At 43.4% G+C, this 26,834-nt stretch overlaps 1 protein-coding gene across 2 annotated transcripts in view; it reads right to left on the bottom strand.

The window, feature by feature from the left end:
* LOC139267323 (interferon gamma receptor 1-like) overlaps positions 1 to 26,834 on the bottom strand; it is a 63,685-nt gene that overhangs the window by 4,949 nt on the left and 31,902 nt on the right. The window contains exons 2-8 of one of the 2 annotated variants that reach the window (XM_070885457.1): positions 22,695 to 22,821; positions 22,433 to 22,614; positions 21,566 to 21,723; positions 17,535 to 17,700; positions 11,441 to 11,746; positions 7,230 to 7,336; positions 1,749 to 6,486 (exon numbers count right to left, since the gene is read on the bottom strand). In XM_070885457.1, coding sequence (XP_070741558.1) covers positions 6,076 to 6,486; positions 7,230 to 7,336; positions 11,441 to 11,746; positions 17,535 to 17,700; positions 21,566 to 21,723; positions 22,433 to 22,614; positions 22,695 to 22,821 — 1,457 coding nt within the window. In that variant the 3' untranslated portion in view covers positions 1,749 to 6,075. Of the gene's footprint in view, positions 1 to 1,748; positions 6,487 to 7,229; positions 7,337 to 11,440; positions 11,747 to 17,534; positions 17,701 to 21,565; positions 21,724 to 22,432; positions 22,615 to 22,694; positions 22,822 to 26,834 lie in introns of those variants that run through there. The other variant, XM_070885458.1, reaches the window with a different exon arrangement.

The following is a 26,834-nucleotide window of genomic DNA, read 5'->3' as shown; positions in this document are numbered from 1 at the left end:
GTCCACCTTAGGAATGCACTGCTGGAGGCAGAATCTGCAATTGCTTTTAAAATGGATGAGGATAAATATGAGAGAGAAATTTGAAAGGGTGCAGGGAAAGGGACTAGGTAGATAGCTCTTTCAGAGAGCCGGTACAGGTGTAATGGGCTGAACGGCCTCCTTCTGTGCTGTAAAATTCTATGATTCCATGAATTTAAGACTTAAGCAATATACCAAGATTAAATTACACATATGATTTAATCAGATACACTTTTGGATGAAAGATTGGGTCACACACACCCCACATTATCACTGCTGTCTCTCATTTACAGGCCCCTCACAGAGAAAGCTGATGATATACTCTATACCTGTCTTACAGTCCAGGCTTCCAGGCTCTTTGACGTGACCTCTCACTCCATCGTTTCCATGGAAAACATCGAGATTTATTCTTTTTAATAACACTCGTGTCTTCCATGGAAGCAGTGGATTGAGCGATGAGATGGAAAGGCTGTAGGCTGTGGGCTCAGTGCTGCAAGATCAGGGAGATTACCAGGTGGTCAAACCCAAGACATTAGTGACAGTCTAATTTTACAATAGGACTGATCTATACTGTTTTATGGCTCTCACTTTGTCTTGGCTGCTGAATTATTAGTTATTAAGTAGCTTTTTTAAAAAAAAGGTAATTTGCTTCCCACTAATTTCTCTCCACTAATTTCCTCCCCTCCTCTCGGTCCTGGGGTATGCTCAGTTGGCCCCAATTACCTCCGGTATCCAAGGGGGCTACTATTTGCAGTGAGTGTCAGCAGGGAGCACCACAGCCAGGCTACACACCCCCTGCACTTCCAAACACAGGCCTCTGGGGACAAACAGGAGCAGGGACCTTGGCTGATCTATCCGCACCGAACGCATCCCTGACTGCCACCCCCAGCTGAGAGCAGCCAGCTCCAGGGACAGCCAGACAGGGGACAGAACCTGGCAACATCCTGTCTGCATGGCTGAGCTACCAATTGGATAAACTCCCTGTGGCATCAATACAGCCTGCACACAGACACATTTAAAAGCAGACTTTGCAGGATTCAAAAGCTTTAATTGTGGAACAGTGAAAGTTGTTAGCCGAGTAACCTGAAATACTTTGAGATGTAGGTCACATCCAGAGTCCCCCAACCGTGTGGCTGATCACCACAGAACGGAATAGGAGATACAGGATGAAGTAGAATTAGGTTGGTAATCTAGGACTGGGTAGCCAAGTACCAAAAGGGGGGACTGAAGTGGAGCTATTGAGCTCTATTATAATTAAAGGGCAAGGGAAATAACATCGCAGAATGATTAATTGTTATAAGCTGTCCTAACTGTTGAACCCAGAGGAGCAACTAAACAGGGCAAGGTGTCAAAAGTAACACAATGGAAAAACTCCATCTGGTCAAGGCAAGAGAGATAAGATAACATTTCAATGTGCTAATAAACTTTTGGGAGTGAGATTTGTGGAAAAGTACTGGAGATAGGCGTGGTCAGGCTTATACCTTTGCTTTGAGTGACAAGGGTTTTGACCATTCAAATCAATGTATGTCTCACGTATTGAATGTCCGGCCATTATAGGCCGAGGAACTGTATAAAACCGTGTTTTCTTTGTTCAGAGAGAGCCAGTGAGGATAGCTCAGCAACAGGTTGGCTGCAGACTTGTCTCTCCCTTGCAAGAAATTAAAAACTACTTGAATCTTCGAACCCAGACCTAGTGTTGAGTGTTAATTTTAAATACTCCACTACAGGTACATTTTCCATAACGGTTTTATTGGCAGATACAACCTACCCACTCGCCCATTAGCAACAGCTGTTATGTTAGGAACACTTGTTCAGATGTCAAACTTGTAAACCATTTTGGTGACTAGTACTGTGCTTTCTCTGGTGTTTAGATTTGCTGCAGAATAATAAATTAAAACATCGATGTTACGATCCCAATTAATTAATAATGCTCTTCCTGTTTGCCATTGTAAATTATGTAACTTTGTACAATCTTGACTTCCTGGAAACCCAATTTGTGGTATAAAAAAAAAAATGGTGTCACTGTGCTTTTTGAAGAGAACAAAAATATTTTGTACTGGCCAAAATTGCAGTTAACATGGTGCAACACAGCAACTCCATCTCATTGATACAATCAGAAAAGGACATACATTTTGACACCCATTTTGGATACATGTATTCAACACAAATTGTAAACTCACAGTAAGCAGGTGAAAACTGAATCTAGCTGGTTACACAAAAGTGCTAGTTTTTTTAATGTCAACAACCTTTCGATTCATAAACCTTCCAAGAGCGAGCACATTAGCAGCATAGGTATTAGAAGTTTCACAACCAGGATCCACAGGAAGAAAAGTGATATTGGTAAAAGTCTGTTCACAAAGAAAAGCAGCTCTGGACATCCGAAAACAGTTCACAACCAATGAAGGACTTTTGAAGTGTAGTCACTTTTGTCAGCAAAAGCAACAGTCCATTTGTGCACGCACAGCAAGGTCCCAGAAACATCAAGATAAATGATCAGATAATCTTTTATTGATGGCATTGGCTCAGGGATAAATGTGGGCCAGGAGAAGTTTCCTGCTCTTCTGTAAATAATGCCATGGGATCTTTTATGTCCACCTGAGAGGATCGATGAGATCAAGGTTTAATGGCTTTATAAATTTGTCTTGGATGGTAAAGCAAAATGGGCAGTTGCATTTTGAACTCTGTCCAAGTTTCTTTCTTATTGACATCAATGGAAAGGAAATTCGGCTGGAGTGTCAAACAGGCAGCCTATTCGTTAGCACGAAATGGGCACTACCACACAGGACAGATTTATACCCCAACCTCTCATCCGAAATACGGCATCTCCGACAGTACTCATCATCATAGGCAGGCCCGTGGAATCGAGGAAGACTTGCTTCTATTCCTAAAGTGAGTCCTTTGGTGGCTGAACAGTCCAATGCGAGAGCCAGACCCGGTCACAGGTGGGACAGACATTCGTCGGGGGAAGGGGGTTGGGACTGATTTGCCGCACGCTCCTTCCACTGACCGCGCCTGACCTCTTCATGCTCGCGGCGTTGAGATTCCAAGAGCTCAACGCCCTCCCGGCTGCACTTTCTCCAACTAGGGTGGTCTTCGGCCAGGGACGCCCAAGTGTCAGTGGTGATGTCGCACTTTACCAGGGAGGTTTTAAGGGTGTCCTTGTAACGTTTCTGCTGCCCACCTTTGGCTCGTTTGCCGTGAAGGAGCTCCGCATAGAGCAATTGCTTAGGGAGTTTCGTGTTTGGCATGCGAACTATGTGGCCTGCCCAGCAGATAGAGTGTGGTCAGTGCTTCAGTGCTGGGGATGTTAGCCTGGGCGAGGACACTGATGTTGGTGTGCCTGTCCTCCCAGGGGATTTGCAGGATCTTGGAGACATTGTTGGTGATATATCTCCAGCAACTTGGCATCTTCTGTACATTGTTCATGCCTCTGATCCATACAGGAGGGCGAGTATTACTATAGCCCTGTAGACCATAAGCTTGGTGGTCGATTTGAGGGCCTAGTCTTCGAACACTTTTCCTCAAGTGGCCAAAGGCTGCACTACCAATGTTGAATCTCTGCATCATTGTCTGCCTTTGTTGATAAAAGGCTCCCGAGACATGGGAAATGGTCCACGTTGTCGAGGGCCGCGCCGTGAATCTTGATGACTGCGGGGGCAGTGCTGTGCGGCGAGGACACGCTGGTGGAGGACCTTTGTCTTACAGATGTTAAGTGTAAGGCTTATGCCTTCATGTACCTCGGTGAATACATCGACTATATCCTGGAGTTCAGCCTCAGAATGTGCGCAGATGCAGGTGTCATCTGCGTACTGCAGCTCAATGACAGAGGGTGGGGTGATCTTGGACAAGGCCTGGAGGCAGCGTAGGTTAAACAGCTTACCACTGGTTCTGTAGTTTAGTTCCACTCCAGCGGGGAGCTTGTTGACTGTGCGGTAGAGCATGGCAGCGAGGAAAATTGAGAAGAGGGTTGGAGCGATGGCGCAGCCCTGTTTGACCCCGGTCCAGAAGTGGCTTGGATCTGTAATGGATCCGTTGGTAAGGATCATGGCCTGCATGTCGTCGTGGAGCAGACAAAGGATGGTGACAAACTTTTGGATTCATCCAAAACAGAGGACAATGCTCCATAAGCCCTCACGGTTGACAGTATCAAAGGCCTTTGTAAGATCGAAAAAGGCCATGTATAAGGGCTGGCGCTGCTCCCTGCATTTTTTCTGTCACTGTCACGCTGCAAAGATCATGTCTGTTGTGCCCCGTAGGGGATGAAATCCGCACTGTGATTCCGGGAGGAGCTCCTTGGCCATAGGGAGAAGACGGTTGAGGAGAACTCTAGCGACAACTTTCCCAGTGGCTAATAGCAGGGAGATTCCTCTGTAATTGCTGCAGTCGGACTTGTCCTCCTTTTTAAAGATGGTCACGATCACTGCATCTCTGAGATCTCCTGGCATGCTCTCCTCCCTCCAAATGAGAGAGACGGTCATATATCCACGCCAACAGTGCCTCTCCGCCATACTTTAGCGCCTCAGCTATATTCCATCCACTCCCTTGCCTTGTTCTTGAGCTGTTTAATGGCTTTTCCTACCTCGTGCAAAGTTGGGGTTTCACTGAGGTGGTGCTGGGTCGCATGCTGCGGGATGTAGTCGAGAACACTCGAGTCAAAGGCAGAGTCTCAATTGAGATCTTCGAAGTGCTCCTTCCAGCGGGCCCTGACAGCCATGGTGTCCTTGATGAGTGTTCTTGGCCAGCAGTGGGGTGGGGCCTTGGGAGTTTGGACCATAGGTGGCCTTGACTGCAATGAAGGATCCTCGCATATCGTGGTTGTCCACCAGTTGTTATATCTCATGCTTTTTCCATCCACCACCTGTTCTTTAGGTCCCGGGTTTTTTGTTGGACCTCAGCCTTGAGCCGTCTAACGTTGCTTTGCAGCTCCAGAGTTGGGTTGTTGCTCTGTTTACAATCTATTAGTTCTTGGATCTCCTGATCATTTTCATCAAACCAGCCCTGGTGTTTTCTGGTTGAGTAACCAAATGTCTCTTCACAGGCACTGGTTATGGAGACCTGGAGGGCAGACCAAGCGCTGTGGGCATTCAGCATCTCAGGATCATCAAGGCACGCCAGATTAGCTGTGAGGCACTGGCTGTATAGGGCTCTCTTAGTTGGGTCTTTACATGCCCCAGCATTAACTTTTTTGCGGCACTGCTTCTGCTGTCCCCTCTTCTTTGGGGCTATGTTTATGTTGATGATGGTTCGGATTAGGCGATGGTCCATCCAGCAGTCGTCAGCTCCTGACATGGCACGGGTGATGCACACATCCTTACGATCCCTGGCTCGGATGATGTCCTAGTCCAGCAGGTGCCAGTGTTTGGAGCGAGGGTGTTGCCACGATGCCTTGTATTTGTCCCTCTGGCGGAACAGGATGTTGGTGATGAGGAGTTTGTGTTCTAGACATTTTGTCAGGAGTAGGGTACCGCTGGAGTTGGCTTTCCCTACTCTACCAATCACACCTCCCCAGAGGGCTGTGTCTTTGCCGACTTTGGCATTAAAGTCACTTAGAAGGATCAATTTGTCACCCATGGGGACGCGGGACAGGGATGTCTCAAGGTTGGAATAAAAACCCTTTTTAGCCTCATCTGTTGCATCGAGTGTTGGGGCAAAATGCAGTGAAGTGTCAGTCTACATTATGTGCTCAACTTTCCGACTCAGAGGCTAGATCACTACCACTGAGCCAAGTCTAATACTGTTGGTTCGATAATATTCCCCCAACCGAAACAGTAAAACATCCCATCTTAATAACAGAAACAGCATTTAATCACACTGAACTCTTGTGAACGTGCAGGCTTTAATCTACACCTGCCATTCTGGCTGTTTTGCTCATCACTGTTGTATACCAGACAACCATTCGAGAATGGCAGGTTTTAAAAGATTTGTCACTGGTGCTTTAGAACAGTCAAATTGGAATTGCTGAGAATCAATCGCCACATCAGTCCTGCAAACTAAATAGATTTCTGATGTGTTCAGCAAGAATAATGCTCAGCACTAGTTCACTGAATCTGTAGTTATTTAAGAACATATTTGAGGTTTGTCATAACCCCAGTTATCTGCAGCAATTTGTTTCATATCATCAGAACTGGTCTTCCATAAAGCATGAGTGCTGTCCAGATCACTGTTGCCTACTTCAATATCGTCTTCATCAACGCTCTTTTTATTTGTGCCACCGTTACCAATTTTAGCTGCATATGGATCGTTCAAGTCAGCATTTACTGGTTCACTGTGACCCACATCAACATTAACGGGGTCAGCATCAATGTTGTCTGAAGAAGTTTTGATCATTTCCACTGGTGTCTCAGCACTCAGGTCAACTTCACAAACATTAATCACCACCTCCTCCAATGGTGTCACCACACATGGGCTGGTTTCCTCGGCTTTCACATTTACATTGGTGTACGCTCTTCCACCCGTTATTATGTGAACCTAGAAATTAGATTGTAATCTTAGTTAAATTTAAATTAGTTGGGTAACAAGTGCCAAATGCATCTCCTCCATTCAAAGGATTTCTACATTTGTATTTCTGAACTAAAATGCTTACGCATTTAAAAAAACCACATTATTTAGAAATACATAGAAGTTACAACACAAACAGGCCATTCATTCGCCTGTTATATTTTTCCGCACTGTGCATTTCAGCACATGCATTTTAACCTTTTCATTGCTTTTTCAAAAAAACCGACTTCTTTTTCCACATATTTTGTCTAAGCTGCTCCCTATCTTTATTTCATTCTTTCCCTATTTGTAAGTAGTCCATTTGAATTTATTCCTCTACTCCATAATCCTCTTACTAAATTGTTTTCTGCATGATTATTTTCATCTATGTTTCCGATCTCCAATAGCCTCGTGTTTTTAATGTTCCCAGCACCCCCACTCCTTCCTAGTTTAAATACCTTATCCCTTCCCTATTTATCCGTTTTGCCAGTACATTAGTGCCCTGCCTGCTCCAAGGTAGCCTGTTCTTGCAGAAACTGAACGGGCAGGGTACTAATGTATTCAAATATTACAATTATACAAATATAATGGCACTGCATATTGGCCAGTAAAACTCAATTGGTGAATTCATAGGGAATGTTATTCTGTTCCTGTTATCTTGGCTTTACTTTACATTATAATAGATCTTTCCAGCATACCAGTAAACCAAAATACCAGGAAAAGTGCATACTCACCAAAGACTTCGGCAATAATTCTTTCTTATTAAAATTGCAAGCAAAATATATTATTCCAATCATGAACAGGACGACACCAACTGTTGCTAGAACTGCAACTATTTTGCCTGAAGACAAAGAATGAATAAATGTTTATCAATAGCACAAACAAAATGGTAAATATATCACAAACAAATTGTGAAATACCTGTACATGCATGTTTGAGGACAAAGTGCCTAAATTAACAATGGAATAGTTGAGATTTGCCACTTTATTGCCTCTCCCCATTCTATTATCCAAACTAAATTTAAATGTTGCTTTACTATTGGAGAGCATTCCTTGGGAGGCATCAGATGCCAATTTCACCATACAGAAGGTAGAATTGCTGGTGTAGTACAATTATTAACCATTTCTAAAGAATTGTGGAAATTTTCTAATAGGAACGCACTGAAATTATTAGCAAAGAATTCAGTATTATGGGAGTAGGCCATTCAGCCCCTTGAGCCTGTTCTGCCATTCAATTAGATCATGGCTGATCTTTATCTCAACTCCATTTGTTCTGTATCTCATTAACTTTAAACAACAAAAATCTACTGATTTCAATCATGGAAATTTTAATTGACTCAGCATCCACAGCCATTTTGGGGAGTGAGCTCCAGATTTCCACAAACTTGTGTGAAAAAGTGATTCCTGATTTCTCATTAAATGGCCTAGCTCCAATTTTAAGATTATGCTGCCTTGTTCTGGATTTCCCCCACCAGAGGAAATAGTTTTTCTTTATCTATCCTACTGAATTCCTTAATCATTTAAATAGCTCAATTAGGTTACCTCTCTACCTAGCTTACACCTATCCTTGTAATTCAACCCTTTAGGCCCTCGTATAATTCTGGTGAATCTGCATTGTATCTCTTCTAAGTCCAATATATCTTTCCTGAGGTTTGGTATGCAAAATTGAACGTTGTACTCCAGGTGAGGTCTTAACAAGGCTCAGTATACTGAACCATCACTTCCTCACTTATCTTCCAATCCCCCCAACCCCTCCCCCGAGATAAAGGCCAACCTTCTATTAGGCTGTATGATGACTTGCTTTCTATTTGTGCACTTGCTTTCAGTGATCTGTATATGGACACCTAAATTACTTTGCTAATCTTCCACCATTAAGAACATTTTCCGATTTGTCTCTCTCAGATCCAAAGTGGATGACTTCACTTCACCACATTGAACCTCATCTGCTATAGTTTTGCCCATTCACAGTCAATGTCCCCAGGAACACAACTTACTGCACCTCCTAACTTAGTGTCATCTGCAAACTTGAATATACAACTCTATTCCTTCATCCAAGAATATACATGGTGAAAAGCTGAGGCCCAGGTACAGATCCCTGTGTAATACCATTCACTGGTAACATTTCCCCCCCACAATCAGAGAACAAATCCTTTATCTTGATTATCTGTCTCTTGCCTCCCAACCAATTACCAAGCTATGCCACATTTCTTCGTTGCCTCATTTGTGTTAATAATCTCTTGTGCAGAACATTAACAAAAACCTTCTGGAAGTCCAAATAGCTTTGCCTGTCCGCCATAAGTGTGATCTCCTCAAAAATTGTAATTACATTAGTCAGACATGACTGGTCACAAATCCACGCTGACTCTCTTTGATTAACTGATACCTGCTCAATTGCTCATTATGAAATGTTATATTCTACATATAGTCACACCAGCTCTGCAATGAGTCATATAACGTGGATTGTGTTAAGAAACCAGCAGGCTATTTACAGGACAGCAGATGACAGTGATATAGACAAAGTATTGTTTGAGATTATGCAGTTTTTTCTATTATTCATCAAAACTTATAGTGCCTTTAATGTATAATGCATCATTCCAAGATGCTTCACAGGAGTGTAACCAGACAAAAATGGACAACGAGCCAAGGAACGTGATATTAGGACGGGTGACTAAAAGCTTGGCCAAAGCAAGAGAGAGGTAGAGATGTTTAGGGAGGGAATTTCAGAGGTTACAGCCTGGACAGCTGAAGGCATGGCCATTGAGTGAAGCAATGGAAGTGGAGGATGCACAAGAGGCCAGAATTGGAAGAACACAAAGTTCTTGGAGGGCTGTAGGGCTGGAGGAGGTTAGAGATAGGGAGAGGTTGTGGAGGGATTTGAAAACAAGGATGAGAATTTTAAAATCGAGGCATTGTCAGACTGGGAACCAATGCAGTAGATCAGCAAGAAAAAGGTGATTGGTGAGCGGTACTTGGTGTGGGCTAGGATACGAGCAGCAGAGTTTTGGATGAATTTAAGATTATGGAGGGTGAAAGATGGGAGGCCGGCCAGGTGGCATTAAAATAGTCACTCTGGAGTTAACAAAAGCATGGATGAGGGTTTCAGCAGAAGATGGGATGAGGCAGGGGCAGAGACGAGCGATGTTTATGGAAGTGGAAGTAGGCAGTCTTCGTGATGGCGAGGGTATGGGGTCAGAAACTCAACTTGTCATTGGTTTTATTGATAGCAACTCTGCATTGATTAGGCACATTGAATCTACTAACCATCTACTAACATTCCTAAGTCTCTTTTCAACTTCATCTTTACCATTTTTGCACCACTTACGGAGTATGCGTCGCCCAATTTTTCTTCTTGTGTGCGGTACTTTACAATTGGCTGCAGTAAATTTCATCTTCCATTTTTCTACCCACTTACATATTTTGTGCAACTCTTTGTAGTTTTTGTGCTACCTTCGCTGATTCCACTGCCCCTGCTATGGTATTATCTCCAAATTGCATTGAGTTTTCACACTGATTTAGTATTATTTGTAGACCCTGACAGGTGACTCAGGAGAACACTAAAAAAAAATATTCCTTGCTGCAAGCAAAGGCACAGTAAAATGATATATATTAAATATACACACATATATTATATATATATATATATATACACGCGCACACACAGTGTACATACATACACAAACACACACATATACATAATGTACATACACACACACTATTTTTTTTTTGATGACTACTTCTCAAATTTAGCAAAACAAATGATGCAGATGCCAGCACAGACAATGCAAAAGCAGCAGAAAGAATTGGCAGGCTGTTGTAAAGGTTTTCAAATAGATTTTATTGATAACCTTTAAAATACTGAGAGTGGGGTGTAGAGCCTATACAGGCTCTATTGAACTGTGCAAAGTCTACATTATTTTTTCATCCCTGGCAGATTACAGTCCACATGACACTTGCAAATTCATAAACAGAGGTCTTTAAGACAGTTGTTTCCGCATGGGTTGTACTGTGAATTAGTAGGCTGGAGATTGTTCCCTACCAGAAGCTTAAGTTGAGCAGAGGAGGAGATGTAGCTTGAGCAGCACATGATTCACAGTGCAGCTTGGAAGAGTTAGTAGGGTTCTGGAGTGTCTCAGTTCTTCTACTAGTTCCAAGGAGAAAAAGTGAGAGGATTCCTTGGGAGTAGCAAACAAGTCCTCAGAAAGGAGGTCCGTATGGTTAAGTGTTTCTGCAGCTCCAGGTGAACACTGAGCAACATTTTTTTTGTAAAGATTGGTCTATGTCCCACCTGTCTAGCGCCCAAGCTTGAAGTGGATGGTGTAGGAGGAGGAGGAATTAAGTCGCATCACAACGGAGAACTGGATTATCTTGTAAGCTGTAGAAGATTCCTGGCCTTCTGGAAAGAGGCGAACTTGCCATATCAATATTATATAGGGAGGCAAGTCATGCTTTTTGTTGCCACCTAAGCCCTTATCCAGAATGTGCACAGTAATGTGCCAATTTGGCTGCACTCAAGATTTCAGGATGGGCAGAATCTACAGATTTATTTTAAATAAAAATGAAAAAAAACTGGACTTGCACACCAGACAAAAAGAAACACAAGATAGAAAGAGAGAGAGAGCAAATTAAGAGACAGCCACAGATAGGATATAGTACAACATAAATGTACCACTAACTTGTTCTACTGAACTTAGTATTTTCACACTTTTGGCAATTTCATCTGTTCGCTATTTGTAGTGAAATCGTAAACATAAATGAAGGATGCATGCAGAATTTCACTATAAACAACAAAGAGAGGAAAGTTTTTCCCTGTATGGTCACATCAACAGCTATAGTTTAGCTGCTAGGCAACAAGAGTGATTATCTGTGAGAAACAAAATACAAGCTTTGATCAGACACAAGCCAAGAGCACTGCACACTAAGCACATACCCCAACAGGGTATACATACCTTTGGAGAACTCAGTATTGACTGGCTGAAATTTGTGAGACGTTCCATGTTCCAACTCATCTGAGGTATCCTTTGGATCCTCATCCTCCTCTGCATCCATCTCCTCCTGGTAGTACTCATTCTGGTAGTACTCATTCTGGTAGTACTCATTCCCCGGGCTTTCCTCATTCCCCAGGCAGTCATTACTCCATGGGTAGTCCTCATACTCTTCCTCTCCTTCCTTCCCAGAGTATTCCAGCTCTGGAGTCTGGGGAATGGTATAGGTCTCCCTCCTTAGGGTTGGTGACCAAGAAAATGTCCTTGAATCTGTTAAAATATTGCATGACATTCATGAATGATGTTTGTCTTCACATGGTTCGACTTTAAGTAGTAGTCAAGTACTGGCCATGTGAAATTCATTCTTTGCCATCATGCTGGGTTTTAAAAAAAGTTTGTGCCCTCTGCAGTTGATGCAGCTCTCCCGTCCCGACTCCCAAAGGGACTCCCAGCTCAGTGATAGTGGAAAAGCAGAACTGCTCTTCACCATCAGCCACATAGCTACCTCTCTTGATTACAGATGTTTCAGACAAAGTGGAGCTGATTTTCCTCTTCTGGATAAGGTGGTTTAGAACTAAGCTTGCCTGAAAGGTTAAGTGCAAAGAACACTCAATTCTCTTATACGAACTCCTTTGAATAATTCATCCTAACTCCTCTTGCAAATTTAGACAGGTCTAAAGAAGACAATAGGAGGGTGGGGTCGGGGAGAAATTAAAATACGTTGCAACAACGCTACCAATTTCTGCATAGCCACCGCCATATTATTCCTTGCTGTTTTTAGGCGTCCCCTGCAATCTCTTGAAAGCAGCGTGGTCCAATTTAAATATGCAAATAAGAGTCTTACACCTATTTTAGGATCTTTCTGTAATATATGAAAAACTAGATGGAGCAAGTGCCATGCCTGCTCAGATTAGTTTTTCCATTTCTACAGTGCTCCTTCGGCCCCACAGCACTACTGCGGGTCCCTACGTGTCCACAATCGTTGCCCTCCCGTTCTCCTCTCGGGATTTACATGATGGCCACTGCTGGTGAGGTACTTGGCCTAAATTGGCCGACCAGTGAGCTGACTCTGGAGGCACGATTAGCCCAGACACCTTGCTACGATTATCAAGGTGGGGCACAAGGCTCAATTTCGAGATCTTTAGGCCAACTTTGTTGGGTGCATGCACCCACTTCACATCTGAAGTCCAGTGCTACCAAATTTCTACCCCAGTGTATGTAAAGGAAATTTGTGCGCAAGTTCATACGACTTACAGGATCCTCAGCTTTCGAAATAGAGGCATTGAGTACAAAAGCAAGGAAGTCATGCTAAACCTTTATAAAACACTGGTTAGGCCCCAGCTGGAGTATTGTGTTCAATTCTGGGGACTGCACTTTAAGGATGTGAAGAGATGGAATTTACTGGAAATGGTACCAGAGATGAAAGACTTAAGTTACGTGGAGAAACTGGGATTGTTCTCCTTCGAGCAGAGAAGGTTAAGGAGAATATTGATAGAGGTAATCAAAATAATGAAGGGTTTTGATAGGGTAAATAAGGAGAAACTGACTGCAATATTTACTCGCAGACGTGCTGGGAGCTGGGATTGGGGGGTCCGATATCACAGAGGAACCCGGATGCAAGTTCAGCGTGTCTGTCAGTGGCTTTTTAAGCGGAGCTCATTCATTAGCATTTTAATTCCCGGTTTGGTGTCCAATCTTCACAACTTCAGTATTTAAAAGGTCCAATTCAAAGATGCAATTTAGAGGAGCTGGAGTTTGTAACAAAGGAACAGGAAGTTAAATGATGGATTCGATAAGGGCAAAGGCTGCACCCCTGTTTCACTGATACCATTTTTATGTGCTATTGGGGGCTGGGAGGAGCCGCAGACAGATCATCTTCCCAAGCAATGGGAGGAAGAAACCTGCTGCTGCTACTAGAAAGACGGCATGGTTGAAGGTGGCCCAGATGGTCAGTGCAGGAGCATTTTGCCACGCTCCTGGATTCAGTGCAGGAAGCGCTTTAATGACCCAACCAGGTCATGAGAGTACAGTCGCTCATTCCCTTACATCCTCCTGTACGCATCACCACAACCCGTCACTCTGCCTTGTCAAGCCTACTCCATCAAATCACTCCTCACATCCACTCATCCTTCTCTTTCTATGCACTTCCTCACATTCCCACCTAGTGTGTAGTGAAGGACACCTCAAGCACATTTTCAGCTTGCCGATGCTGTGTTCGATCGCACATCTGGTGGTCATATGGCATTCACTGTAGCGCTGTTGTGCTTCATTAGTCGAGTTTCTGACAGGGGTCATCAGTCAAGTTTGAAGAGAATACCCGTGTTTCCTAGAAGCCACCCCTTGCGGGTCCGAAGACATCAGGGAACTTGAACTGCTGCAGAATGAAAGCTTCATGGCCTCTCCCCGGGAATCTGGTGCACATCTGCAGGAATATCATTGTGGTTGCACACCAGCTGCACATTGATGGAGTGGAAGCCCTTGCAGTTGACGAATCCTCCTGGTTCTTCTGCGGGTGTCTTGACTGCCGTGTGTGTGGAGTCGATGATGCCAACCCGAATGCCCGCTCATTCTGATTGGCATCATTTCAGATGAAGTTCACGTAATTGTCAGCCGTCGCAAACAAGACATCAGTCACTGTATTTGTGGGCTGCTGACTGGGAGATCCTAGATATTTCTGCTGCAGAGCCCTGGAAGGATCCAGAAGCAAAAAAGTTGAAGGCGGTGGTGACTTTGACAGTCACTGGCTACTAGATCCAGCAGGGAGCAGGGACTTCTTCTCGGACCCTGCAGATGTCTGCCACCACCTGACGCAACAACCCGAGCCTCCTGAGACACTACTGTTCTGACATGACAAAGAAACTCAGTTTCTACCGGTACACCCTGTATCACAGGTTGTGCCTCCTGCAAGCAGTTCCCCTCTGCGCCGTGCATTGTCATAAAATCCCATGAAAGCCCAAGTGTCAGCAGCAAATCATCAGAGAAAAACAGTTAAAGGCTCAGAAATGGCATTCCAAATCTATGGCCCAAAAGTCCACCCAGAGGTCTCAATCCAGTTAGGTTCTGTAGTTCACTGTAGAAGACACAAAAAGCATTCCAAAAATAGTGGGGGAACTAAGAGGCTAATAAGAGTGAGGAACTTAAAGTAATTATCAGTAGAGAAAAAATACTTGAGAAACTAATGTGACTAAAAGCAGACAAATCCCCTGGACCGGATGGCTTGCAGCCTAGGGTTCTAAAAGAGGAGGCTGTAGAGATAGTGGATGCATTGCTTGTGATCTTTCAAAATTCCCTAGATTCTAGAACGGTCCCAGCAGATAGGAACGTAGCAAATGTAACCCCACTATTCAAGAAAGGAGGGAGAGAAAAAACAGGGAACTACAGGCCAGTTAGCCCGCAAATCAATCATCAGGAAAATGCTGGAATCCATTATTAAAGAAATGGTAACAGGGCACTTAGAAAATCATATGATTAGGCAGAATCAACATGATTTTATGGAAGGAAAATAGTGCTTAACAAATTTATTAGAGTTTTTTTTTAAAGAATGAAACTAGGAGGGTAGATAAAGGGGAACCACTCAATTGAGTATATTTGGATTTCCAAAAGGCATTCGATAAGGTGCCACATAGAAGTTGCAATGCAAGACAAGAGCTCATTGGGTTGGGGGCAATATATTAGCATGGATAGAGAAAAAGAGAAAATAGGGATAAAGAAGTCATTTTCCAGTTGGCTGGCTGTAAACTAGTGGGATGTCGTAAGGATCAGTGCTTGGGCCTCAGTTATTTACAATCTATATTAATGAAGGGACCGAGTGCAATGTATCCAAGTTTGCTGACAATACAAAGCTAGATGAGAAAGTAAGCTGTGTGGAGGACACCAAGAGCCTGCAAAGGGATATACAGTTTACATGAGAGGGCAATCAGGGGCAGATGAGAGTATAATGTGGTAAAATGTGAGGTTATTCATTTTGGTAGGAAAAACAGAAAAACAGAATATTTTTTAAATAATGAGAAACGATCAAATATTGGTGTTGAGAGAGATTTAGGTGTCCCTGTACAAGAAACGCAGAAAGCTAGCGTGCAGGTATAACAAGCAATTATGATTGCAAATGGCATGTTGGCCTTTATTGCAAGGGGATGAGAGTACAAGAGTTAGGAAGTTTTACTACAATTGCACAGGGCTTTGGTGAGACCACATCTACTCTCTGGAGTTTAGAAGAATAAGAGGTGATCTCATTGAAACATAAGATTCTGAGGGAAATTGATAGGGTAGATGCTGAGAGGTTGTTTTCCCTGGCTGGAGAGTCTAGAACTAAGGGGCACAGTCTCAAGATATGGGGTCAGCCATTTAGGACTGAGATGAGGAGAAATTTCTTCACTGAGAGGGTTGTGAATCTTTGGAATTCTCTACCCCAAATGACTGTGGATGCTGCATCGTTGAGTATATTCAAGGCCGAGATAAATAGATTTATGGCCTCGAGGGGAATCAAGGGATATGGGGGATCAGGCAGGAAAGTGGAGTTGAGGGAGACGATCAGCTGTGTTCTTACTGAATGATGGAGCAGGCTCGAAGAGCCATATTGTCTACTCCTGCTTCTAATTCTTATGTTCTTATGCTGGAGACTTGGCATCTAGCATTCCTGCAAGCGCCAATGAAGCTCCCACTTGCTTCGAAGGGTGTGCCCAGCATCTACCCCAAGCCTGATATAGGTACGGAATGGAATGGTGGCAATGTAGCACAATTTCTTTCTACCTCATTTCACAGCCAAACTGGACACTAGAATTACAGACCTCATCCCGGGCAAGAAATTTAGCGGAAATGCGGTACAGGTACAACATTTCATTTCTTTGCTCGCTTTGTCCGTTGGTGATATCCGCTATCTGGATTTGGGTGTAGAGATTTCTGCCTCCTCTCATCACCACTCTCACCAAATGTAGCCAGTTTGCTGCATTGCTTCAGTTCACACTGAAAGCTTTCTGGTGGGAATTGTTGCTATCATTTGTATACTATTGAATTTTTCTCCAAACTACTGATTTGGTTAACCAAAATCTTCAACAATCAAGGCTAATAGTTTCCAAACAAGACATTAACGCCGCAGAATTTGAGACTGTATGCCAAGGAGCAACACTTTAATTTACTAGCACATTTCCCAAAATGGTAATAATGCAGCATAACTTTGAGATCACTAAAATAGCCATATTGAAATCTTATCATGTCTTGTATATATTCCACATTAGTCACAGGATCACAAGATAATTATTGATGAGGAAGAACATTTGACCCATTTTAGTACCAGAAAGTCCCGAAATTCCAGCATCCAATTGTTTCATAAATGATTCTGGGGTTTTCACCCCATCCGATCTCTCTGAAAGTCTGTTTCTCATATATTGATTACATTTTGGGTGAAGGAAAATTTCCTGCTTTCAGTCCTAAATACCATAATTAGGGAGGTTGCCAAACATCAAGAATCACAAGGAGTTACACTGTGTGTGATGTGTGCCGCACATGTATAAGATGTAAACTTATCTTAAGTAAATTGATCTAATTCCCTGAAAAGGCAAAGTTACCCGAATCACCAAAGTTGCCTCTTGGCATCAGACCAGGATGTCACAGTATACTGCCATGGGATTAATGATATGGAAGATGGCAAAAAAATACCAACCACAATATGTTGTAGATAGTTACTTATCATGATATGAACGAGGATGTTTAACAGCACCCTCTAGCACATAACAGCTTCTTGCAGATTTATCAACAAACAGCAACTATTGAAATATCATCTTCGTAACAATCTTACCAAGTCTGAAAAGTGTGAAGAGCAGTACTAGCACCGTTAAACAGTACTAGCACTGTCCGACAGAACTAAATAGGAGATATATTCAGTACTGCAACTTGATTTGCTGCAGTTCGACATCATGTGACAAATTCCATGAATGTTTACACTTAGAGCCTGCAGTACAATTTGCTGCCCAAGTACCATAATTGTACACATTAGCAGGCCAGTGAAAGTACTGTACTATTTTTTGAATTTGAACAGATCAGAAGTGTATAGTAGTATTACCTGATAGGTTATGTTTATTTGATTGAATTAGCAAACATGTTTCTTGTGATCGCTCTCCCTTTAATTGTAATTTGTTCAGATGCACTTCAGCAGACACACAAGTGACTCCTTCCGTTACAGTAATTTTCGGATGTCGATTCTGCCTTGAACATATTTTTTTAGATTCCTGTAACAAATGAAATGCAAGATTAGACAGTCAATTAGTAAAATGACTTTCTGGCTCAGAGCTTCACATTTACCAGCACTGCATGTAGTGTACTGCAAATAATTTCTTGGTGTGGCTTCTCATCTTTAAGCTACTCATGGCTCTAGCTACTTCTTCTACAGGTCATGAAAGACTCATCACTTATCTGTACAGATATTTCAGATTAGAGATGACTGCACATGTACTTGTAGCAATGGTTTGCATATCCCCAGCATTGAAGCACTGACCACACTTGATCAGCTCCGCTGGGCAGGCCACATTGTTCGCATGCCTGACACAAGACTCCCAAGCAAGCGCTTGACTCGTAACTCCTTCACGGCAAACGAGCCAAAGGTGGGCAGAGGAAACATTACACGGACACCCTCAAAGCCTCCCTGATAAAGTGCAACATCCTCACTGACACCTGGGAGTCCCTGGCCAAAGACCGCCCCAAGTGGAGGAAATGCATCCGGGAGGGCGCTGAGCACCTCGAGTCTCATTGCCGAGAGGATGCAGAAATCAAGCGCAGGCAGCGGAAAGAGCATGTGGCAAATCTGCCCCACCCACCCCTTCCCCTATCGACTATCTGCCCCATCTGTGACAGGGACTGTGGCTCTCGTATTGGACTGTTCAGCCACCTAAGGACTCATTTAAGAGTGGAAGCAAGTCTTCCTCGATTCCGAGGGACTGCCTATGATGATGATGATTGCATATATCGGAGTTGATATTAAGCAAAGTCATATTCAATATGGAGGAGTACCGATTGCTCACTTTGGGGGAGGAGGTTTGTAAATGGTAGTCAGTAGGAGGTTTTCTTAGCCTTGTTTGATCTGAAGCCATGAGACTCAATGTTGAAAAGTACTAGGAGCATTCCCACTGACTGTATATCACTGTGTCGCTCATGTGATGGTAACAGTGCAGTTGGGAATGTTGGCTCATAGTTATGATTCTGATTGAGAGGAAGGGGAGGAGTGTGAGCGGGGGGCAGGGGGGTAAGAGGGCAGAGAGGGAGGGAAGGAGTGTGAGCGGGGGGGGGGGGAAGGGGGGAGAAAGAGGGCAGAGAGGGGGAGGGGGAAGAGTGCAGAGAGATGGATGGGAAGGGGGGGGGGGGGGGAAAGAAGGCGGGGAGAGAGGGCGGGGGAGAGAGGAAGGCAGCGGGGGAGAGGGTAGGGAGGCGGATATATGTAGCATCTTTCATCACCTCAGGACATCCTAAAGTACCACACAGCCAATGAGTTATTTTTGAACTGTTGACACAGTTATAATGTGGTGTAATATGGCATCCTATTTTCACACAGCAAGATCTCACAAACAGCAATGAGATAAGAACATAAGAAATTGGAGAGGAGTAGGCCATACGGCCCCTCGAGCCTACTCCGTCATTTAATACGATCATGGCTGATCCGATCGGGTCCACTTCCCTGCCCACTCTCCATAACCGCTTATGAAACTGTCTATTTCTGTCTTAAATTTATTCAATGCCCCAGCTTCCACAGCTCCCTGAGGCAGAAAATTCCACAGATCCACAACCCTGAGAAGAAATTTCTCCTCATCTCAGTTTTAAATGGGCAGCCACTTATTCTAAGACTATGCCCCCTAGTTCTAGTCTCCCCCATCAGTGGAAACATCCTCTCTGCATCCACCTTGTCAAGCCCCCTCATAATCTTATACATTTCCATAAGATCACCTCTCATTCTTCTGAATTCCAATGAATAGAGGCCCAACCTACTCAATCTTTCATAAGTCAACCCCCTCATCCCCGGAATCAACCTAGTGAACCTTCTCTGAACTGCCTCCAAAGCAAGTATATCCTTTTGTAAATTTGGAAACCAAAACTGCACGCAGTATTCCAGGTGTGGCCTCACCAATACCCTGTAGCAAGACTTCCCTGCTTTTATACTCCATCCCCTTTGCAATAAAGGCCAAGATTCCATTGGCCTTCCTGATCACTTGCTGTATGACCAGATAGGCTGGTTTATTCATTTTGCTTGATGGATAAATGTTGGGACTGGATATTGGGAGAGCTCCCTGTTCTTCCTCAAATAGAGCCATTGGATTCATTTACATTCACCTCAGAACGCAGGCAGGGGTTCAGATTAATGTTTCATCCAAAAGATGATACCTCTGACAGTGCAGAACTCCTTCAGCACTACACTGAAGCGTCAGCCTAGATTATGTGGAGTGGGACTTGAACCCATGACCTTCTGACTCAGAGGCAAGAGCATTATCACAGTGACAAGCTCAATACCTGTAACTGTCAGGCTTCTGCTTGACTAGTCCATGGGACTGTTCTCTCAGCTTGGGCACCAGCCCCTCGATGCTAGCGAGGAGGACTTTGTCGCGATTATTTGCACAATCGGGTGCCCTGCTAGGTTACTTCAGAGGGCATTAAGTATCAGCCACAAGGTGTGAGACTGCAGTCACATGTAGGTTAGACCAAGCAGGGGGTGACAGGCTCCCTTGCCCGAAGGACATTAATGAACCAGCTGGGTTTTTACCGACAATCCAAAACTTTTGTTGTTAATGTTCCATCCACAGATTACCAGATTTATTGAATTCAAGTTCACAGCTTGCCATGGTGGGACTTCAATTCATGACCAGTGGCTTGTTAGTCCAGTATCATAACCACTAGGCTTCTGTACTCTAGACTGCACAAATGAAGTGAGGCAGTGATGAATATTGACAGGGGGGAAAAAAATATATATTTTGAAACTGTTTAACTTGATGACATTTCCACAGTGAAGTAAAATGATTCTATTAAATAAGTACAAACCAGAGCAAGACAAAGTGAAATATAATAGAGCTACAGGATTTCTAAACTTGCTACTCTAAGAAAAAATTCAGTACTTAAAACTAATTTGAGTATAGGAGCAGGGGAGCCTTACTGCAGTTGTACAGGGCCTTGGTGAGGCCACACCTTGAATAGTGTGTACAGTTTTGGTCTCCTAATCGGAGGAAGGACATTCTTGCTATTGAGGGAGTGCAGCGAAGGTTCACCAGACTGATTCCTGGGATGGCAGGACTGACATATGAAGAAAGACTGGATTGACTAGGCTTATATTCACTGGAATTTAGGAGAGGGGATCTCATAGAAACATATAAAATTCTGACGGGACTGGACAGGTTAAATGCAGGAAGAATGTTCCCGATGTTGGGGAAACCCAGAACCAGGGGTCACAATCTAAGAATAAGGGGTAAGCCATTTAGGACCGAGATGAGGAGAAACTTCTTCACTCAGAGAATTGTGAACCTGTGGAATTCTCTACCACAAAGTTGTTGAGGCCAGTTCGTTAGACATATTCAAAAGGGAGTTAGATGTGGCCCTTACGGTTAAAGGGATCAAGGGGTATGGAGAGAAAGCAGGAATGGGATAGTGAAGTTGCATGATCATATTGAATGGTGGTGCAGGCTCGAAGGACCGAATGGCCTACTCCTGCACCCATTTTTTATGTTTCTATGTTTCCACAGCTGTACAACTTTTTAAAATTCACTCTCAAGATGTGGGTGTTGCTGGCAAGTTCAGCATTTGTTCCCCATCACTGATAAGGTGGTGGTGGACCTTTTCCTGAACCGCTGCAATCCTATTCTTGTTATTTTATTTTGAGTGCTTGGATACATCCGAATTACTTGCTAAGCCACTTCAGAAGGCAGTTAAGTCTACCATGTTGATGTGGGACTGGAGTCACATATAGACCAGACTAGGTAAGGGCAGCAGGTTTCCTTCCCTAAAAAGGACATTAAACTAACATATATAGACACCGATCCAATACAGAAGCATTACTTTTAAGGAAATCTCACTATTTGTAGCGATATTGAAAAAATACATGCATTCTTTAAAAAATCTTACCGATTTAGGGTCTTCAGGTTTCCAGCAGTAAATATTATACGCTAAATTTTTTAAAGCGTTTTTAATGCTTTCTGTGGAATTTGGGTCTTCGTACTTCACTTCGATTGCTATTTCATTTCCATTAGCTGCAAGATGCACGGTGGGAGGACCCAAGGTGGCTGTATAAGGCATCAAAATTACATTTATGAACACACTGCAATTCTCTGATGAAATATTTAATACTGAACAGCAAATGTCACAATATGGTATATAAAATAAGGATGCGTCTAATTTCTACGAACTGAAATGCAGCCGTTTCTCTGATTGGCTCTCCAGACCTATTGCTAATTTATCCTCCAAGGGGGGATATCCTCCAGCCACACCCTGACGTTCCTCTGGATTGTGTAACTGGAACCGCCCAGCAATTCGATCTATTTTGACTTCAGAAGCCAGAGGATAGATCTCCCCAAAAGTCACCAAGTTCCAGCCGAAGTCTTTTACCCCAGCACGTATGCTGCCTCCCTTACCCCAACCCCAGCGTAAGTGTTTCCCTCCCCCAGGTGCAGGACCTTACCAGCCCCCCCCGAGCCCCCCCATCATAGATGGGGCATTGTGTGCTGATTGTTAACATGTTTATTGGGTATGAAGTGAATAGTGAGTGTCGTGACTTCTGGATTTCATCCACCCCAATGAAGTCCCTTGTAACACACACACACCGAGCTTGCTCACTCTCTCTCTCACACACACACAAATAAAAACTGGACAATTTGCTGAAAGACACAGATAACATTACCTCATTTAAAAAAAAAGACATTTTGCAACAATTGCAAATTAAGATTAAGAGACATAAAACCAAAGGATGAAGCTTTCCTTTAAATTCCAACTTACCATTATTTTTAAAAGTGAACCCATAAGTGTAAGCAAACGCCGATTCTTGTGATGTTGTAACCGCTTTAACTCTGGCGTAATAGATTGTCACATCTTTTAAAGTAAGTTTAAAAGCATCACTGAGATCACAATGATGTGTTGAAATATTAAAACAAGGGGGATAAGGCTTCCATATTCCAGAACTGTAAAACATAAGCATTTTTGTTAAGCTTTTATATGTATATATAAATAAAATATATAAATCGAAATTATAAAAACTTACCTGTAATTAGAGGTATCGATATTAAACCTTGATGTTCTAGATGCATCAACTACAGCCCACTTCAAGACAGTATGGAAGTTATGAGATTTTACAGAGAGGTTCATTGGAGGCGAGAGTCCATGAAGTCCTGTTTAAAAATAATTTTTTAAAAAAGTAGTCAGGTAATTTTTTTAAATTTTTTTTTTAAGTTATTTGTTTTGATTGTAAACAAAAAAATGGCCCTTTTATTACTCTCAAACTCACTATTCCTTTCATCATTTTTTCATGGGCACTCAAAATCAAGACAGACTTGCTTCCACTCAAAGTGAGTTCTCAGGTGACTGTAGAGTCCAATACAGGAATTACAGTCTCTGTCACAGGTGGGACAGACATTCGTTGAAGGAAAGGGTGGGTGGGACTGGTTTGCCGCACGCTCCTTCCACCGTTTTCTGCACGATCTCGGCGATGAGACTCGAAGTGCTCAGCGCCCTCCCAGATGCTCTTCCTCCAATTAGGGCGGTCTTTGGCCAGGGATTCCCAGGTGTCAGTGGGTATGTTGCTCTTTATCAAGGAGGCTTTTGAGGGTGTCCTTGAAACGATTCCTCTGCCCACCTGGAGCGCTTGCTTTGTGAGTCTTGGTCCGTCTAATGGAGCTGGTCGAGTGTGGTCAGTGCTTTGATGCTGGCCTGATCGAGAACACTGACTTTGGTGAGTCTATCCTCCCAGGGGATTTGTAGGATCTTGCAGAGATAGCGTTGGTAGTATTTCTCCAGCGATTTGAGATGTCTACTGTATATGGTCCACGTCTCAGCCATATAGGGGGAGGGCGGGCATCACTACAGCCTTGTAGACCATAAGCTTGGTGCCAAATTTGAGGTCCTGGTCTTCAAATACTCTCTTCCTCAGGCAACTGAAGGCTGCGCTGGCGCACTGGAGGCGGTGTTGGACCTCGTTGTCGATGTCTGCCCTTCCTGATAGTAGGCTCCCGAGGTATGGAAAATGGTCCACGTTGTGCAAGGCCGCACCATGGATTTTTATGTGGGGCTTGCAAAAAGGGAACAGCAATAATCATGGGTGATCTTAACCTCCATATTGATTGGACAAATCAAATTGGTCAGGGTAGCCTGGAGGAAGAGTTCACAGAGTGCATAAGGGATGGGTTCCTTGTGCAGTATGTAATGGAACCAACCAGGGGGCAGGCTATCTTAGATCTGGTCCCGTGTAATGAGACAGGATGAATAAACAATCTCCTAGTAAAGGATCCCCTTGGAATGAGTGATCATAGCATGGTTAAATTTCAAATTCAGATAGAGGGTGAGAAAGTTGGATCTCTAACCAGCATACTAAGCTTAAATAAAGGAGACTACAGATATGCAAGCAGAGTTGGCTAAAATGGACTGGGAAAATTGATTAAAAAGTGTAGGACGGTTGATGAACAGTGGAGTACATTTAAGGAGATATTTCACAACTCTCAAGAAAAACATATTCCAGTGAGGAGGAAAGGGTGTAAAAGAAAAGATAGCCCTCTTTGGCTAACTAAAGAAAGAAAGGACAGTATCCAATTAAAAACAAGGGCATACTAAGTGGCCAAAACTAGTGGGAGGACAGAAGATTGGGAAGCTTTTAAAAGCCAGCAAAGAATGACTAAAAGAAATGATTAAGGAAGATGGACTATGAAAGTAAACTAGCACAAAATATAAAAAGATAGCAAGAGTTTCTATAGGTATATAAAATGGAAAAGAATGGCTAAAGTAAATGTTGGTCCCTTAGAGAACGAGACGGGGAAATTAGTAATGGGGAACATGGAGATGACAGAAACTCTGAACAAATATTTTGTATCAGTCTTTATGGTAGAGGACACTAAAAGTATCCCAACAGTGGATAGTCAAGGGGCTATTGGTGGGGGGAAGAAAGGAACTTAACACAATCAGAATCACTAAGGTGGCACTCAGTAAGATAATGGGACTAAAGGCAGATAAATCCCCTGGACCTGATGACTTGCATCCTAGGGTCTTGAGAAGTAGCGGCGAGGATAGTGGATGCATTGGTTGTAATTTACCAAAATTCCTTGGATTCTGGGGAGGTCCCAACTGATCAGAAAACTGCAAATGTAACGCCCCTATTTAAAAAAGGAGGCAGACAAAAAGCATGAAACTATAGACCAATTAGCCTAACATCTGTGGTTGGGAAAATGTTGTAGTCCATTATTAAAGCAGTAGCAGGACATTTGGAAAAATAAAATTCAGTCAGGCAGAGTTAGCATAGAGTTATGAAAGGAAAGTCATGTTTGACAAAATTTGCTGGAATTCTTTGAGGATGTAACGAACATGGTGGATAAAGGGGAACCAGTGGATGGGGTGTATTTGGACTTCCAGAAGGCATTTGACAAGGTGCCACTTAAAGGGTTACTGCACAAGATAAAAGTTCACGGGGCTGGGGGTAATATATTAGCATGGATAGAGGATTGGTTAACTAACAGAAAACAGAGAGTTGGGATAAATGGTTCATTCTCGGGTTGGCAATCAGTAACTAGTGAGGTGCCGCAGGATTGGTGAAGATGTTGACTATGATTTGGAGTTCAGCCTCTGAATGTGCGCAGACGCAACCGTCGTCCGCGTACTGTAGTCCGATGACAGAGAATGGGACGGTCTTGGATCTGGCCTGGACGCGACAAAGGTTGAACAGGTTCCCAATGGTTCTATAGTTTAGTTCCACTCCAGCGGGGAGCTTGTTGAGCGTGAGATGGAGCATTGCAGCGAGGAAGATCAAGAAGAGGGTTGGGGCGATGACGCAGTCCTGCTTGACCCTGGTCCGGACGTGGATTGGGTCTGTGGTAGATCGTTTGGTCAGGATCACGGTTTGCATGTCGTCGTGGAGCAGGCGGAGGATGGCAACAAACTTTTGGAAGCAGCCAAAACTGAGGAGGACGCTCCACAGTCCTTCATGGTTAACAGTGTCAAACATAAGAACATAACATAAGAATATAAGAATTAGGAACAGGAGTAGGCCATCTAGCCCCTCGAGCCTGCTCTGCCATTCAACAAGATCATGGCAGATCTGGCCGTGGACTCAGCTCCATTTACCCGCCCGCTCCCCATAACCCTCAATTCCCTTATTGGTTAAAAATCTATCTGTGACTTGAATACATTCAATGAGCTAGCCTCAACTGCTTCCTTGGGCAGAGAATTCCACAGATTCACAACCCTCTGGGAGAAGAAATTCCTTCTCAACTCGGTTTTAAATTGGCTCCCCCGTATTTTGAGGCTGTGTCCCCTAGTTCTAGTCTCCACAACCAGTGGAAACAACCTCTCTGTCTCTATCTTTTCTATCCCTTTCATTATTTAAAATGTTTCTATAAGATCACCCCTCATCCTTCTGAACTCCAACGAGTAAAGACCCAGTCTACTCAATCTATCATAAGGTAACCCCCTCATCTCCGGAATCAGCCGAGTGAATCGTCTCTGTACCCCCTCCAAAGCTAGTATATCCTTCCTTAAGTAAGGTGACCAAAACTGCACGCAGTACTCCAGGTGCGGCCTCACCAATATCCTATACAGTTGCAAAAGGCCTTTGTGAGGTCAAAGGCGGCCATGTACAAGGGTTGGTGTTGTTCTCTGCATTTCTCTTGCAGTTGTCACACCGTGAATATCATGTCTGTTGTGCCCCTTAGTGGACGGAATCCGCATTGTGACTCTGGGAGGAACTCTTCAGCCACTTTTCCAGTATATCCCTTAATCCTCTTCATCCAGAAATCTACTTTCAAGAAATATACATAGTTGTATCTTAAACCCATTTTCACTATTTGATTGAACAGCTTTCCCTAATAGCTTATTCAGGAATTTAATAACCAGTGAGTGAAACAGCTGTTTGAATTGCCAAATCACTTTTAAATTAGGTTCCCAATTAGGTTCCGTAGATGCCAAATTATTTGTCCATTTGAACAATTTGACTGGATTAAATCCCATCACAATTTTGAACATCTTTATTAGGGTACTTTAAAATCTTCCCTATAGGCTTCTTAACTGGAGAACATGAATCATACAGGTGCTGGGTTATTTAGTTAGATGATGATTATCGACATGCTTGTGTAGGAGTGAAAAGGGTTGTTGTGTTGTAGATTGGTGGATTGAGGGTCTATCCTTTTGTTTGAAAGTGGGAGAG

The sequence above is a fragment of the Pristiophorus japonicus genome, chromosome 7, assembly GCF_044704955.1.
Source record: "Pristiophorus japonicus isolate sPriJap1 chromosome 7, sPriJap1.hap1, whole genome shotgun sequence".
NCBI classification, from domain to species: domain Eukaryota; kingdom Metazoa; phylum Chordata; class Chondrichthyes; family Pristiophoridae; genus Pristiophorus; species Pristiophorus japonicus.
The sequence above is the reverse complement of the archived record's forward strand: the minus strand, read 5'-3'. Positions and strand labels throughout refer to the sequence as shown.